Genomic DNA, 14,277 nt, shown 5'->3' on the forward strand with positions numbered 1-14,277 from the left:
AGAGGATTTTGAAGGCTATTCTAAAAGGGGTTAATAGTAATTTTTTTTCCTTTTTCCTATTGCTATCTCCAGATTTTCTGGCATGAACATGTATTACTTTCGTGATATAAAAAAATTATCTTTGGGACGCCTGGGTGGCTCAGTGGGTTAAGCCTCTGCCTTCGGCTCAGGTCATGATCGAGCCCCGCATCGGGCTCTCTGCTCAGCAGGGAGCCTGCTTCCTCCTCTCTCTCTGCCTGCCTCTCTCCCTACTTGTGATCTCTGTCTGTCGAATAAATAAAGAAAAATCTTTTAAAAAAATTATCTTTTTAAAGTTGAGAATGAACGAACAAAGGCCATGGGAGCAGGTGTCCCCTTTGCAGTGTCCTGGAACAGTCTGGAAGCCCCACCAAACCCTTAGGTAAAAGTGCTCTCCTCGCTTCCTCAGACTCAGCCTGCATGGTGGAGGATGACCCCTGGGAGAGATGCATTTTATTGAGGTCTTTCACCAGTGTGGTGAGGCCTGCAGGTTCACGTTTGAGACCATACACATCCCTCCTCACAGTGGGGACTAGCAGTGGCCAGAACTCCAGGGTGGGGCTCCCCAGTCAATATCTTGGACATGGTCATGGGGTAGCCACTGAACCTGACTTCAGCCCCTACTGCTCCCTAGTCCCATAGTGAGACTCCCTGGAACCTGGATAGGGCACAGCTACAAAAAAGAAGTCCTCACACATATCACTTTCCTCCTCATAGCTCAGGGAGACCCCAGTACAGTCTGAAATCCACAGTCTTGGAGGCCAGGAGGGGTGTGTGTAAGAGAGGGAGAGATAGAAACAGACAGACAACTGTCCTCCTTGACCCAGCGGCAGGGCCTTTTCACATGGTTAATGAGTGAGAGCTCTGGGCCACTCAGTGACACTTGCTGTGTATGGTGGGAGGTGGTTAGAGATGCTAGATTCCAGCCAGGTTCTTTTCTTTTTTTTTCTTTTCTTTTCTTTTCTTTTTTAAGTTCAATTCATTAACTTTCTTTTTTAAGATTTTTATTTATTTATTTATTTGATGGAGAGAGAGATCACAAGTAGGCAGAGGGGCAGGCAGAGAGAGAGGGGGAATCAGGCTCCCCGCTGAGCAGAGAGCCTGATGTGGGGCTCGATCCCAGGACCCTGAGGTCGTGACCTGAGCCGAAGGCAGAGGCTTAATTACCCACTGAGCCAACCAGGCGCCCCCCAGCCAGGTTCTGATACCACTCACCTGACCCCCTTGGGATAAGGTTGGGGGAGCAGTAGATGAGAGGGTGGAAGGGGAAAGGACATCCTCTAACTAGAAGTAAGACTGTTGAGTCTGATCGCTGCCCAAAAGCCCACCAGCCCCATTCTCTACTATCAGCTCTTTCTGGCCTTCTTCCCACTCTTTCCTCTTGGCTTGTCCTTCATTCTGCCCACACCACGTCTATGACAGAATATAACTACTCTGCCCCCAGGTAGATTTAGATGACAGTGATTGTGGGGACACATAGTGCTGGGCTATTCCGTTTAGCTTTGCTTGTCTAAGACAAAAACTGGAAACAGCCAAAGTACCCATAAGTAGGAGACCAGTTAAAAACATTTGGTGCATCCAAACAGTGGAGTAATTGTAGCCATTAAAAAGGACATATTGATAGGAAAATACATTCAAAATTGAATTGTTGAATGAAAAAAGCAAGGCATTTTATGTACCATATAATCCCATTTGTGGTATGATTATATAATCACACACATATGCATATATGTATAAGTACATATTTATTTAAGCATAAAACATTTTTGTAAGGCTGCACAAGAAAGTGTGAACAGGATTTTCCTCTGGAAGATGGAACTTGGAGATTGGAATAAGGTTTTACTCGTCACCTTATACTTTCCTTCTTGCCTCCTTTCTTTCTCTCTTTCTTTCCTTCCTCCCTTCCTCCTTCCCTCCCTGCCTTTCCTTCCTCCCTTTTCTCCCTTCCCTTCCCTTCCCTTCTTTCTTTCCCTTTACCTCATTCCACACTCAATGCAATTTTACTTATAATGAAAAACTTTAAGTTAACTTAAAAATACACAGTGGGGCACCTGGGTGGCTCAGTTGGTTAAGTGCCTGCCTTCAACTCCCGTCTTGATCCTGGAGTCCTGGGATAGAGTCCTGCATCCGGCTCCCTGCTCAGTGGGGAGTCTGCTCTTCCCTCGCCCTCTGCCCACCCCCACCCTTGTTCTCTCTCTCTCACTTGTGCGCACATGTGCTTGCTCTCTCAAATAAATAAATAAATAAACAAATAAATAAATAAAATCTTTTAAAATATATATAGTAAAAGTAGATGTTAATAGTGGCCAAATTTAATTATAATAGTTTTTAAGTAAAGATAACTAGTCTCATGTTGGGTTTTTTTTTAAGATTTTATTTATTCATTTAACAGAGAGGGAGAGTACAAGCATGGAGAGCGGCAGGCAGTGGGAGGGAGAAGCAGGCTCCCCACTGAGCCAGGAGCCGGATGTGGGACTCCATCCCAGGACCCTGGGATCACTACCCGAGCTGAAGGCAGACGCTCAACAAACTGAGCCACCCAGGCCTCCCAACTTGGCTCATGTTTTTAAAATTCTAAATAAGTAAATAAATAGCAACTTCTCCCGCCCTCTTTGTGGTAGTGGTTGGTAGCAGATGCTGAGTGCATGCAGTTGGGAGGTTTCTGGTAGCCAAGGAACAGGGGTCTAGAAATCCTTGAGCCTGGCTCTCTGTGGCACTGACAAAGGGGCAGAGACAACAGGTCCCCACACAGACACTCGCCTTACCTGGGCACCAGGGATTGAAGAGCAGGATGAACTCCCCAAGCTGGTAGGCTGTGACAGATCTCTGGAAAGAGTCAATATGAACTTTCAAGAGATACCGACCCACAGGTGCCACAGGAGGGGCACACAGGCTCACCTCCAGGGAGTTGGCCCCATTAGTCTCCAGAGAGGCAATCCATGGGCTGGGGCCATGACGACCTGTTAGGCTGAACAGGGCTCGAGTCCCGTTGGACAGGTCTGGTAGGGGTCCTGGGAGGGAAGCAGAACAGAGGCTCTCTGTTTCAACCCTCCAGAATCTCCCTAAATACATCACACACACACACACACACACACACACACACACTCTCTCTCTCTCTCTCTCTCTCTCACCCTCAGGGGTCCTCACCAGTCTCAACGACGAAGATGATATTGTCCAGGTCTGGCTGGAAGCCCCGGTTCCTGAAGTACAGAGTGAGGTTGAAGGACTGGCCCCGGCGGACTAGGAGGCGGTGAGAGCTGATCTCGTCTGTGTGGTGCTGCACGTTGTTCTGGGAGCTCTGGAGGTCTGTGAGGGCCACTTCCAGCCCTGCAACAGGGCAGCCAGGAGCATATGAAAGAGCAGGGTTGTGGAGCCTGGTCCAATCCTGCCCGCCACTTAGTTGTACAAAATTAAGAAAGAAGCTTAACCTCTCTGAGCCTCAGTTTCCAAGTCAGTAAAACAGAATCCATGATACCAGCCTTACATGGTTTTTATGAGGATTAAATGAAGATTCATATATGCAGGTGCCTCTTTCTTACTTCATTTTCCCCTCCCTTCCTTGCTTCCAGGACCCTCTATCCCCATCTTGCTTACACTTTCCTGGAGACGCATGGTTTTCTGCCTCTATCCAACCCCTTTTGTAGTCCTGATCAAGTGTGATCGCTCCCTTCAGCCTAGCATATCTCCAGATTCACCCCAGCATCCAGCTTTTGGACTCGAGTTAACAGTTTCAGTTGGCCCAGTACCAGCCTCCACGTCTAGATCTGGTAGTACTATGCTTTTAGCAATTTGCTGACTCTCTGCCCACCACTAATGCCATGTGCCTATTGCCCTGGGAGCTGGGATTCTGAGGACAGTCAAAGAAAGGCCCACTCCCAGGGGCACCTGGGTGGCTTAGTCAGTTAAGCATCCAACTCTTGGTTTTGGCTCAGGTCATGGTCTCAGGGCTGTGAGATTAAGCCCTGCATAGGGCTCCACACTAAGCAGGCAGTCTGCTTGTGTTTCTCTTCTTTCCCTCTCTCCTGCCCCCCGCAAATAAAGATAAATCTTAAAAAGAGAAGAAGAAGGAGAAGGAGGAGGAGGAGGAGGAGGAGGAGGAGTTGGAGGAGGAGGAGGAGAGCCCACTCCCTGCCTTCTGGAGCTTCTAATGAAACACAGATTGATCTCACTGTTCTCCAAGTGTGTCTCCCCGAAAGAGGCTCCAGGCTCCATGTATGACTTCCTGATGTTTGACCATGGTCTTACAGTGGTCCCCAGGCACCTGGGCTCAGAAGTTTCAAAGCACAACTGGCTCTCCTATCTCCTTCTTAGTCTTTATCCATTCGTGTGTGACAAGTCCCTTTACCCAAATTAAAATATCTCTGATGCCAACCCGTCCCTTTCCAAATTTACACAATTCTGGCCTCCTCACCTCACACCTAGTGACCATAAGAGCCTCTATCAGATCTCCTGCTTCCTACTCATCCCCTCCTAACACATCACCAGATTTTCTTTCCTCAAGACAAATTGATCATGCCAACCTTTTGCTCTAAAAGTTCTGAGATACCCCACAGCCCATCATACAAAAGACACACTCCTTAACCTGACATTTATTACCACACCTGGTCTTCACCTACACTTGCATTCTCACTTCTCACCACTCCTATTATGGACTCTCTCCTCTAGCCAATCTGTCCTCAAGCAAATGGTAGCCTTGCCTGTCCATATATTTTGATCCTGCTGTAACACCAACTTAGAATGCTCTCTCATTCCATTTGTCCCAACCAAATATCTAATCAAATTCCACCTGTCCTCCAAGGTCTGTTGAAGACCCATCTGTTTCATGAAGCCTGCCCCAGTTGACCCACCCTTCTTCCCATCTCCCACTGACCTGCCGTACTTAACTGCATCACTTACAGAAAATCTTAATTGCTTCGTTTAGTTAATACGATGCTCATTTTTTTTCAATTTTATCAAACTTTTACTGAGAGCCTACTAGTTTCAGGATCAGCATGAGACGTTCAGGTAGTTTTGTCAAGTTTTTGTCTGTCTTCCACCACGAGGATAGAGGCCTGGTTGTTTTGTCTCAGCTGTATGTAGATTATAAGAAATACAAACCCAAGCATTTGACGATATCCAACACCCTCTCATAATCAAATACAAGTAAATTGTATCTAGGAAAATAAGTAAATTTGCTCAACCTGATAAAGATTATCTGGGAAAAATCCAAGCCAAAACCATACTTAATAGTAAAAAACTAGATACTTCCCCCTACGTTTAGGAACAAGACAAGGATGTCTCCTTTCTCCCCACCCATTAGCATTATACTGGAGTTTCTAGCCAATATACACCAGAAAGAAGAAGTACAATTATCTTTATTAACATATAACATGATCTTGAATATAGCAAATCCTAACAAATCCACACACAAAATTAGAACTAGTAGATATATTCATTTACATTCATCAAAAATTAATTACGTTTCATACACTTGTGATGAATAAAGTTGCACCCCTACCTCACACCATATAAATTAATGGGCTCAAAATCAATTAAGGACTTGAGTGTAAGGGCTAAAACTATAAAACATTTAGAAGAAAACATAGGGGTAAATCTTCATGATCTTGAACTAGGAAATGGTTTCTTAGATATGAAATAGAAGCACAAGCAATAAAAGAAAAAACAATAAATTAGATTTCATCAAAACTAATAACTGTAGTTTCAAGTACATCTTCAATAAAGTGAAAAGATAACCCGTAGAATGATTGAAAATATTTGTAAATCATATATCTGATAAGGGACTTGTATCAAGAATATATAAGGAGGGGCACCTGGGTAGCTCAGTTGGCTAAGCTGTTGCCTTTGGCTCAGGTCTTGATCCTAGGGTCCTGAGATGGAGCCCTGCATTGGGCTCCCTCCTCAGTGGGGAGCCTGCTTCTCCTTATTCTTCTGCCCCTCTCCCTTGCTCATGCTGTCTTGCATGCATACTCTCTCTCTCTCAAATAAAGAAATAAAATCTTTAAAAAAGAATATATAAAGACTTTGTATGACCTAATAATAAAAAAATAACCCAAATGAAAAATGGGCAATTGATCTCAATAGACATTTCTCCAAAAGAATATGCAAAAGACCAATAAGCAAATGAAAAAATGTAAACATCATTAATCATTAGGGGAATGCAAATTAAATACCACTTCACACCCACTGGGATGGTTCTAATAAGAAAGACAGAAAATAACAAGTGTTGGTTAAGGATGTGGAAAAAATGAAACTCTATACATTGCTGGTGAGATTGTAAAATGGTGCAGCTGCTTTGGAAAACAGTACGGCAGTTCTTCAAAAAGCCAAAAATAGAGTTACCATGTGACTCAACAATTTCACTCTTAGGTATGTACCCAAGAAATTGAAAATATATGTTCACACAAAATCTGTACATGAATCTTGATAGAAGCTTTATTCAAAATAGCCAAAAGATGGAGACCATCAAATGATTACTGGATCAATGAATGTGGTATACCCATATAGAAGAAACTTGAAAACACTATGCTAAGTGAAAGGAGTCAGACATAAAAGGTCACATGTTATATGATTCACATTATGAAATCTGCAGAATAGGTAAACCCATAGAGACAGATGGTAGATTAGGGTTTGCCAGGGCCTGGGAGGAGGTGAGAATGAGATGTGATTGTGGATGGGTATGGTGTTTCTTTCTTTCTTTCTTTTTTTTTTTAAGATTTTATTTATTTATTTAACAGAGAGAGAGAGAGAGAGAGAGAGATCACAAGTAGGCAGAGAGATAGGCAGAGAGAGAGGGCGAAGCAGGCTCCCTGCTGAGCAGAGAGCCTGATGTGGGGCTCGATCCCAGGACCACTGGGATCATGACTTGAGCTGAAGCAGAGGCTTAACCCACTGAGCCACCCAGGCGCCCCGGGTATGGTGTTTCTTATAAAAGAAATATAAGCATAATGGTCAGCACATTGTAGGTACTAAAAGATTGTTAGGGCTCATGGGTGGCTCAGTCAGTTAAGCATCCAACTCAGTTTTGGCTCAGGTCATGATCTCAGAGTGATGAGATGGAGCCCTGCATCGGACTCCACACTCAGCATGGAGTCTTCTTGAGATTCTCTCTCCCTCTTCTTTCCCCTCTGCCCTTCCCCCTGCTCGCACTCTCTCTAAAATAAATAAGTAAAATCTAAAAAAAAAAAAAAAAAAAGACATTTGTTAGTTTGAATAGAGTTTTTTTTTTTTTTTAGATTTTATTTATGTATTTGTCAGAGAGAGAGAGAGAGAGAGTGAACACAGGCAGACAGAGTGGCAGAGGGAGAAGCAGGCTCCCTGCGGAGCAAGGAGCCCGATGTGGGACTCGATCCCAGGACCCTGGGATCATGACCCGAGCCGAAGGCAGCCGCTTAACCAACTGAGCCACCCAGGCGTCCCTGAATAGAGTTTTTATCCTTTGCATAATCATTCTGCACTTTTTTCAAATTCAACCAACACCTCATTGGAGGCTGGGCACCATCCTAGGCACTCTGTCTCATTGAATCCTCACCACAATGTTGGAAGGATGAAATGCCATGTCATTCACACTTAGAGATGAGTAAACAAGGTTCAGACAGATTAAATTTCTTACCTAAGCCTGAAACTAGGGTCACTGGCCCAAGTCCTGTGCTCTTTCCATTACCCAACACTAGCTGCATTGCTCTTCTTCACTCATGTTCAGAAAGGACATCTAGCCCACTCTCAGTGGGACTAGTGGAAAAAGAAGTTCACTCTTTTTGGAGACCAGATGACTAGACAGACATTACTAACTGGCTCCAATTCAGGTTGGGCATGTGACCCAGAACACTCAACAGGTATGGCAACATTTGCCTGACAGCAAGCACTGAGGCCAAATCTCATCTTCTGGATATAGCATGGGTCAGGTTAATCTCTGCCTGTAATGCTGGGATCGGTCTTCACTCCAGATACCAGATGTTCAAATATGGGGCACATTTACTATTGGCTATATTTGTTCTCCTTCATGTGAGGAGAGAAGGGAGTGAAATGATCAGGGAAATAGATAGGAAATTATAGGAAGAATTTTTAAAGTAATTGATCTCCGTATTTATCCTAGAGAAACACTCCCACATGAGTACAGAGGCATCCATAAGAATGTGCCCTGTAACATTGCTTATATAACTGGAAAATGAGAAACAACCTAAATGCCTACCAAAAAGGGACTGACTGGATAGGGGCGCCTGGGTGGCTCAGTTGGTTGAGCATCCTGATCTTGGTTTTGGCTCAGGTCTTGATCTCAGGCTCATGGGTTTGAGACCTGCAGCCGGCTCCACACTCAGCTGGGAGTCTACTTCCCTTCTCCCTCTCCCTTTCCCTTGCTCTCTCTCATAAATAAATACATCTTTTTTTTTAATGGGACTGGATAAATAAATTATTTATACCCATACTATGGGATACTTTGCAAAGTGGGAAATTTTGAGGTAGATTTATAGATACTAATTGGCACAGGTAGAGCTCCAACACATTACTATTGAGTGAAAAAATATCAAGCTGTAGAAAAATATGTGCAACATGATGATACCATGATACACCAAAAACAAGCTTGTCTTATATTGAATATATATCTTTATTTATAGACAAAAGACTAGAACAGTAATTTCTCTTAGAAATGATCACAGTGGTTTCTCAAGATGAAGCTGAGATTGGGGGTGGCAGGCAGGCGACTGTAGCTTTATCTGTAATTATTGTTTTATTTTACTCCAACTATGTACCCATGTATTTCTTGTGTAGTTAAAAATTATAAAAATTTAAACAAAAAATAGTAAATGAAGATGAGGCTGTTAAGTTTGTAGAGCTTGGAGTTCATTCTTATAAATGGTTTCAACTAACCATTTACTCTTCAGTAGAAGCTTTCTAGAGAGGGAGTTGATACAGAGAGGAGTGGTGGTGGGAGGATGAGCTAAAATGAGGAAGAGACCTCCTAAAGTGGGGAAAAAAGGGAAGATATAAAGATGAGAAAATGTTGGAGTTGAAAGACAACTTCGAGATTGTCTTGTCCACCCCCATCCCTCATGTTTCAGGCCGGGGGCTGGGAACTAGAGAAGTGACTTGCTAAATGTTAAAAAGTCAGCAAGTGGCAGAGGACAGGATCCCTGACCCACTCATCCCTGGCCCTGCCCCGTCCCACTGGGTTATGGAAGCAGGCATGCTGGTACACAGCTGTTTGGCTATGTTTACCAGCCAGCCTCCACCTTGTCTCCTGGGTCTCAGGCTATCAACAAATACTGAGGTTCCTGAGTTTCTACTCTTTCTGCCTCAGTTCTTTATTTACTCTTTTCTTCCCCTGAATCCATTCTCCCCTTGACTTCCTATGGTCTCTCTGTCTTCTTTCTCTCTCTGCTCCAGCAGCCCCGTGGGCCTCGCCTACCTTGCTCCATGGTGGCTGTCTCTGGTTCCTGGGCTGCTCCCCACAGGAGAGCTGGGTGGTGTGGAGCTTCAGGAAACTGGTTCTGGAGTGGTTTTCTCCCCCTCCATCCTCAAGACTCCAGGAGACACCGAAGGCAGGGTGGCTGCTGCACTGCCACCTGCTTACTGGGCAGATCACAACTGGTTTTCTCACTTGCCCTCAGGTTTTTCTTGGCAGCGTTGCTTGGCTGAGAGGAAGTGTGGAGGCCAATGAACTCTCAGGCCCGTGTGCCATGTGAGCTTTTGACAGCTCTTGGGCAATGGGGCCTTCCATGGCAGTTGCTGTGCTGTAGTCGGGGAGCCAGGTGGGGGAGATGAGCTGATGGGGCCTCTCAGGGGATGGAGGGGACTGTGCCCCCCTGCAAGAAAGAATACCAGGGTCCCAAGACTACAGCTCACAGCTGAGAAAGCCTGGGAGAGTTCTCAAGCCTAGAACTCTGCTTGGCCTTTTTTTTCCCTGAAGAGTCACTTTCTAGACATCAAATGCAAATGGAACCCACTCTGAACCACCCTTGGTATGATTTTGTGGTATTCCTTTTTTGGCAGAGCTGTTGTCTTGGGTGAAACCTGCCAGGTGAAGGTGAAACTCAGATAAAAGCAGTAGAGGAAGCAAATTTGGGAAGATTCATGGAGGAGTTTTGGAAGTAGATTAGAGGGTGGGAATGCCAATGAGTGACCTTGATTCCATTAAGAACAGTACATGTTCTGGGAGTGGGTGTGCGAGGAGAAAAGCACAGATGGGAGAAGACAGGTGGAAGGAGAGGAAAGGGCTCTTCTCAGGGAGTGGGTGGGACCCTTTAAGGCTCCCCTCCCCCACCCCACCTCCACACTGCCTCTCCCTCCTGTGGGACCCTTTTCTGTGCATTCTCCTGCTTTCTGGGTCTCTTAACCTCCCTCCTTAGGAACCTCACTCATCACCATCTGCCCTCTCTCCTGTTTTTTTTTAATTAATTATTTTTATTAACATATAATGTATTATTAGCCCCAGGGGTACAGGTCTGTGAGTCATCAGGCTTACACATTTCATAGCAATCACCATACCACATACCCTCCCCATGTCCATAACCCAACCCCCTCTCCATACCCCACTCCCCCCAGCAACCCTGTTTGTTTTGTGAGATTAAGAGTCTCTTATGGTTTGTCTCCCTCCCGATCGCATCTTATTTCATTTTTTCCTTCCCTACCCCCCAAACTCCCCACCCTGCCTCTCAAATTCCTCATATCAGGGAGATCATATGATAATTGTCTTTCTCTGATGGACTTATTTCTCTTAGCATAATACCCTCTAGTTCCAGCCACATTGTCACAAATGGCAAGAGTTCAATTTTTGATGGCTGCAAAGTATTCCATTATAGATAAACACACCACATCTTTATCCATTCATCTGTTGATGGACATCTAGGTTCTTTCCATAGTTTGGCTATTGTGGACATTGCTGCTATAAATATTCGGGTGCACATGCCCCTTTGGATCACTACGTTTGTATCTTTAGGGTAAATACCCAGTAGTGCAATTGCTGGGGCATAGGGTAGCTCTTATTTTCAATTTTTTGAAGAACCTCCATGTTGTTTTCCAGAGTGGCTGCACCAGCTTGCATTCCCACAACAGTGTAGGAGGGTTCCCTCTCTCCCGTATTTTCGACTCTCCCTCTCCCCAGTCTACTCTTACAGTGTGTGTATCCATGCACATATAAAATTCACTACCTCACACACACACACACACACACATACCTTTAATCCAGAATGGAACACCTCCCCTCTCCCCTTCCTCCCGCATTTCTGGTCTTGGTGAGTGAGGATGGTGCCTGCCCAGTCCCTTTGGGAGCCACCTTGTATTTCTCTGTCTTCCTGGCCTCCTTTAGGCCATCAGTCGCTGAGCCCTGCCAGTCCAGCTCCTGATTATCTCCTAACATTAGCCTGTCTTCCCTGTGCCCTTGGCCCTGCCTTCTCTGAAGGACCCCCTTGCCTGGACAACCCCCACCCATCCTTTTTCCAAAAGAGCCATCCTTGTGATTTTTCTAAGTGCCAATTCAGTCAGGTTGCTCTTGGCTTAAAATCCAGCAATGGGTTGGGGTGCATGGGCGGCTCAGTCGGTTGAGCATCTGATTCTTGGTTTCCCCTGGGGTTGTGATCTCAGGGTCGTGGGATTGAGCCCCATGTGGGGCTCTGCACTGGGCATGGGGCCTGCTTAGGATTCTCTCTCCCTTTCCCTCTCAGGATGCCTGGGTGGCTCAGTCAGTTAAGCATCTGACTCTTGATTTCGGCTCAGGTTATGATCTCAGGGTTGTGGGATCAAGCCCCGTGTGGGGCTCTGTGCTCAGTGGGGAGAGTGCTTGGGATTCTCTCATTCCCTCTGCTCCCCCCACCCCAGTCACGCTCTCTCTCTCTCTAAAATAAATATATCTTAAAAAAAAATCCAGCAGTGGGTCAAGTCCAAACTTCCCAACATCGCCCCCAAAGCCCTTCAGGATCTTTCCTTCCTGCCTGGAGTCCCCTCAGGCCAAAGTCCTGCTGTTCTCAGATGCAGACCTGCTCTCCTGCACCTGTCAGTCTCTTTCTGAAATGTCCTTCTCTCAATTGTCTACTTTCTCAGATCCAGGCTCAAGCACTTCCCCTCCAGGAAGTTTTCCTAACACCATCTCACTACCACACCAGGCATTTGGGGGCACCCTCTTTTCATTCCCTATTAGCCAACTCGTACACATTATAAATATTTAATCTATTTTTCTTCTAGACCCCTGGAAGGTATGACCTAGTCCTATTAATATATCCCCAGTGCTTACAAATGATGGTGGCTAGTAGTAAAACTACTAGTAGACTAGCGACATCTTTTCAGTTCCAGACACTGCCTTACATTATGTGCTTTATCCCACTGAATCTTCCTGCTGTTCCCCATGAGTTAGGTACTATTATTGTTCCTCTACTACAAGTGAGGAAATTGAAGCTTGAAGACATTAAATACTTTTCCCAAGATCACTAAAAACTAGTGGAGCCAGATTTGAAGGCTGGCAGTCAGACTCCAGAGTCCTGTGTAAGTGCTTAATGCACTATCTGAAGGATGGGCAGTTTTCCAGTTCATATTTGCTGGCCAGTGCAGTGAATGAACTAAAAGATGACCCATGCATGAACAAATGGATAAATGCCTGAACCCATTACCACATTAGTGGAGATGGGTTAGCCCAGGGGAGGAGGAGGAGGCATAGGCAGGAGAGCTGAACTGGAAGGAGAGACAGGAATGTGAGTGCAGTGAGGGCGAGTGGGTCTGGAGAGGTGGGGTAGCCAAAGAGGAAGGTGCCCAATGGCCACCAGACAATAATAGCCTATTTCATGGCAGTGAGCTAATGAGCTGACTCACAGGTTCAGCTTTTCATTTGATTCCTACAAACCATTAGAGAGTGTGTGGAGGAGTGTGTGCCGGGGGCGGGAGGCAGCACTGATCTCAGCAGCTCATTCCTTGGTCCAGGGTAAGGGAGGCGGAGGAGAGCCAGGGAAGCTGAGCAGAGTTGATGAGCACCTTCCTCTCGGGAGGGAAGTAAGTCTGTGACCTGCAAGGGTAGGGCACAGAGCAGATCCTGGAACACTCAAGAAGGCAGGTGTGGGCTCACCTACCTTCCCCCTGGCTGGCTCTCCCAAGATGGGGGTGGGGTACCTCCAGAAGTTTCTAAAACTCAGACTAGGATGGTATTTCTGACCCTACCATGAATTCCCAGTATTCTCTGAGCCATGTTCCAATTTCTGTAGACTCAGGGTCCTTGACTCCATGGGTGCCCAGATCTGAGGGGCGGGAGGGGGTTCCCCACAGACAATTGTAAAGGGAAGATCCATGGCAGATCCATGTGTGTTCCTTTGCCTCCTCCCTCTTGCTCTGACCAGAAATGGAGCCGGTCACCCAGGAGAGGTGATTAAACTGATTGGAGGACCTTTGAGCATGGATGTACTTCAAGAATGGCAAAGCTCTTTAGAACGCACTCTCTCATTTGGTCCTTACAACAGTCCTCTGAGGGCTGGCTCTGCTACTGTTGCTGGTATTGTCTTGCACCTGAGGGACCCCGGACACAGCCCCGGAGCTCTTTGCTTTATATCACACAATGACACTGAACAGCATGGACCCCAACACTACCAGCTGAAAGGACATGAGCGCCATGGTCTCCATGAACATCACAGAGGATTCCTGGGGAAGACCAGCAATTAAGAGACTTGGGGGCTGGCCTGCTTTGTGCCCCTGATCCACGCCCCCAGACAATGCTTTCAGAGTTCATTCGTGGGCACCACTACCTGGGAGGCCAGCACACTGGGTTTTGTGAGACAAGTGGAGGGTGAGGACGGTGAAGCAGGATCAGTCAGGACATATTCTGAAGGTGCTCAGCAGCAGGGCCCTGGGCCCTGGAAAGGACTTTGAGATTGTCTAGCTTGTCCAGCTGAAGTAGGGAAATGAAGCCAGATAGACTTGCCTATACACAGAAAAGAAAACACTACAGAGTACAGTTTTTTAAGCCAATTTTTGGATGAGGAGACTGGAAGGTATTTGAAAGGTTGACTGCGAAGATAGAAGTGGCTAACCACCCCCTCCCATCCAAGGCCCTTGAGGGCCCAGTAGGAAGCCTGTCCACTGTTCCCCCTCCAGGGACACAAGTCATACAGCCAGGGAGCTCTGCACCCCCAGACCAACCTGACAGGAGGAGCAATGACTAAACAAAGGAGGAGGAGGCACTTGGCAGGCGGAACAAGGTTTCAGATTTCCGCATGAGCCAGCCCAGGTTCTACGTCTCCCTCAGTGGGTGGGACCCAGATGCAGCATAGCAGTGACAAAGCAGTGACA

The 14,277-nt window shown here is 46.1% G+C and overlaps 1 protein-coding gene across 1 annotated transcript in view; it reads right to left on the reverse strand.

The window, feature by feature from the left end:
- The window catches only part of TGM5 (transglutaminase 5), a 31,975-nt gene extending 22,387 nt beyond the window's left edge, over positions 1–9,588 (reverse strand). Inside the window, exons 1-3 of the mRNA XM_080808000.1 lie at positions 9,422–9,588; positions 3,166–3,345; positions 2,784–3,029 (exon numbers count right to left, since the gene is read on the reverse strand). Of these exons, the coding sequence (XP_080664126.1) occupies positions 2,784–3,029; positions 3,166–3,345; positions 9,422–9,431 (436 nt within the window). The 5' untranslated portion in view covers positions 9,432–9,588. The remainder of the gene's footprint in view (positions 1–2,783; positions 3,030–3,165; positions 3,346–9,421) is intronic.
- Between the last annotated feature and the right edge of the window lie 4,689 nt (positions 9,589–14,277).

The sequence above is a fragment of the Martes martes genome (assembly GCF_963455335.1).
Source record: "Martes martes genome assembly, chromosome: 7".
NCBI classification, from domain to species: domain Eukaryota; kingdom Metazoa; phylum Chordata; class Mammalia; order Carnivora; family Mustelidae; genus Martes; species Martes martes.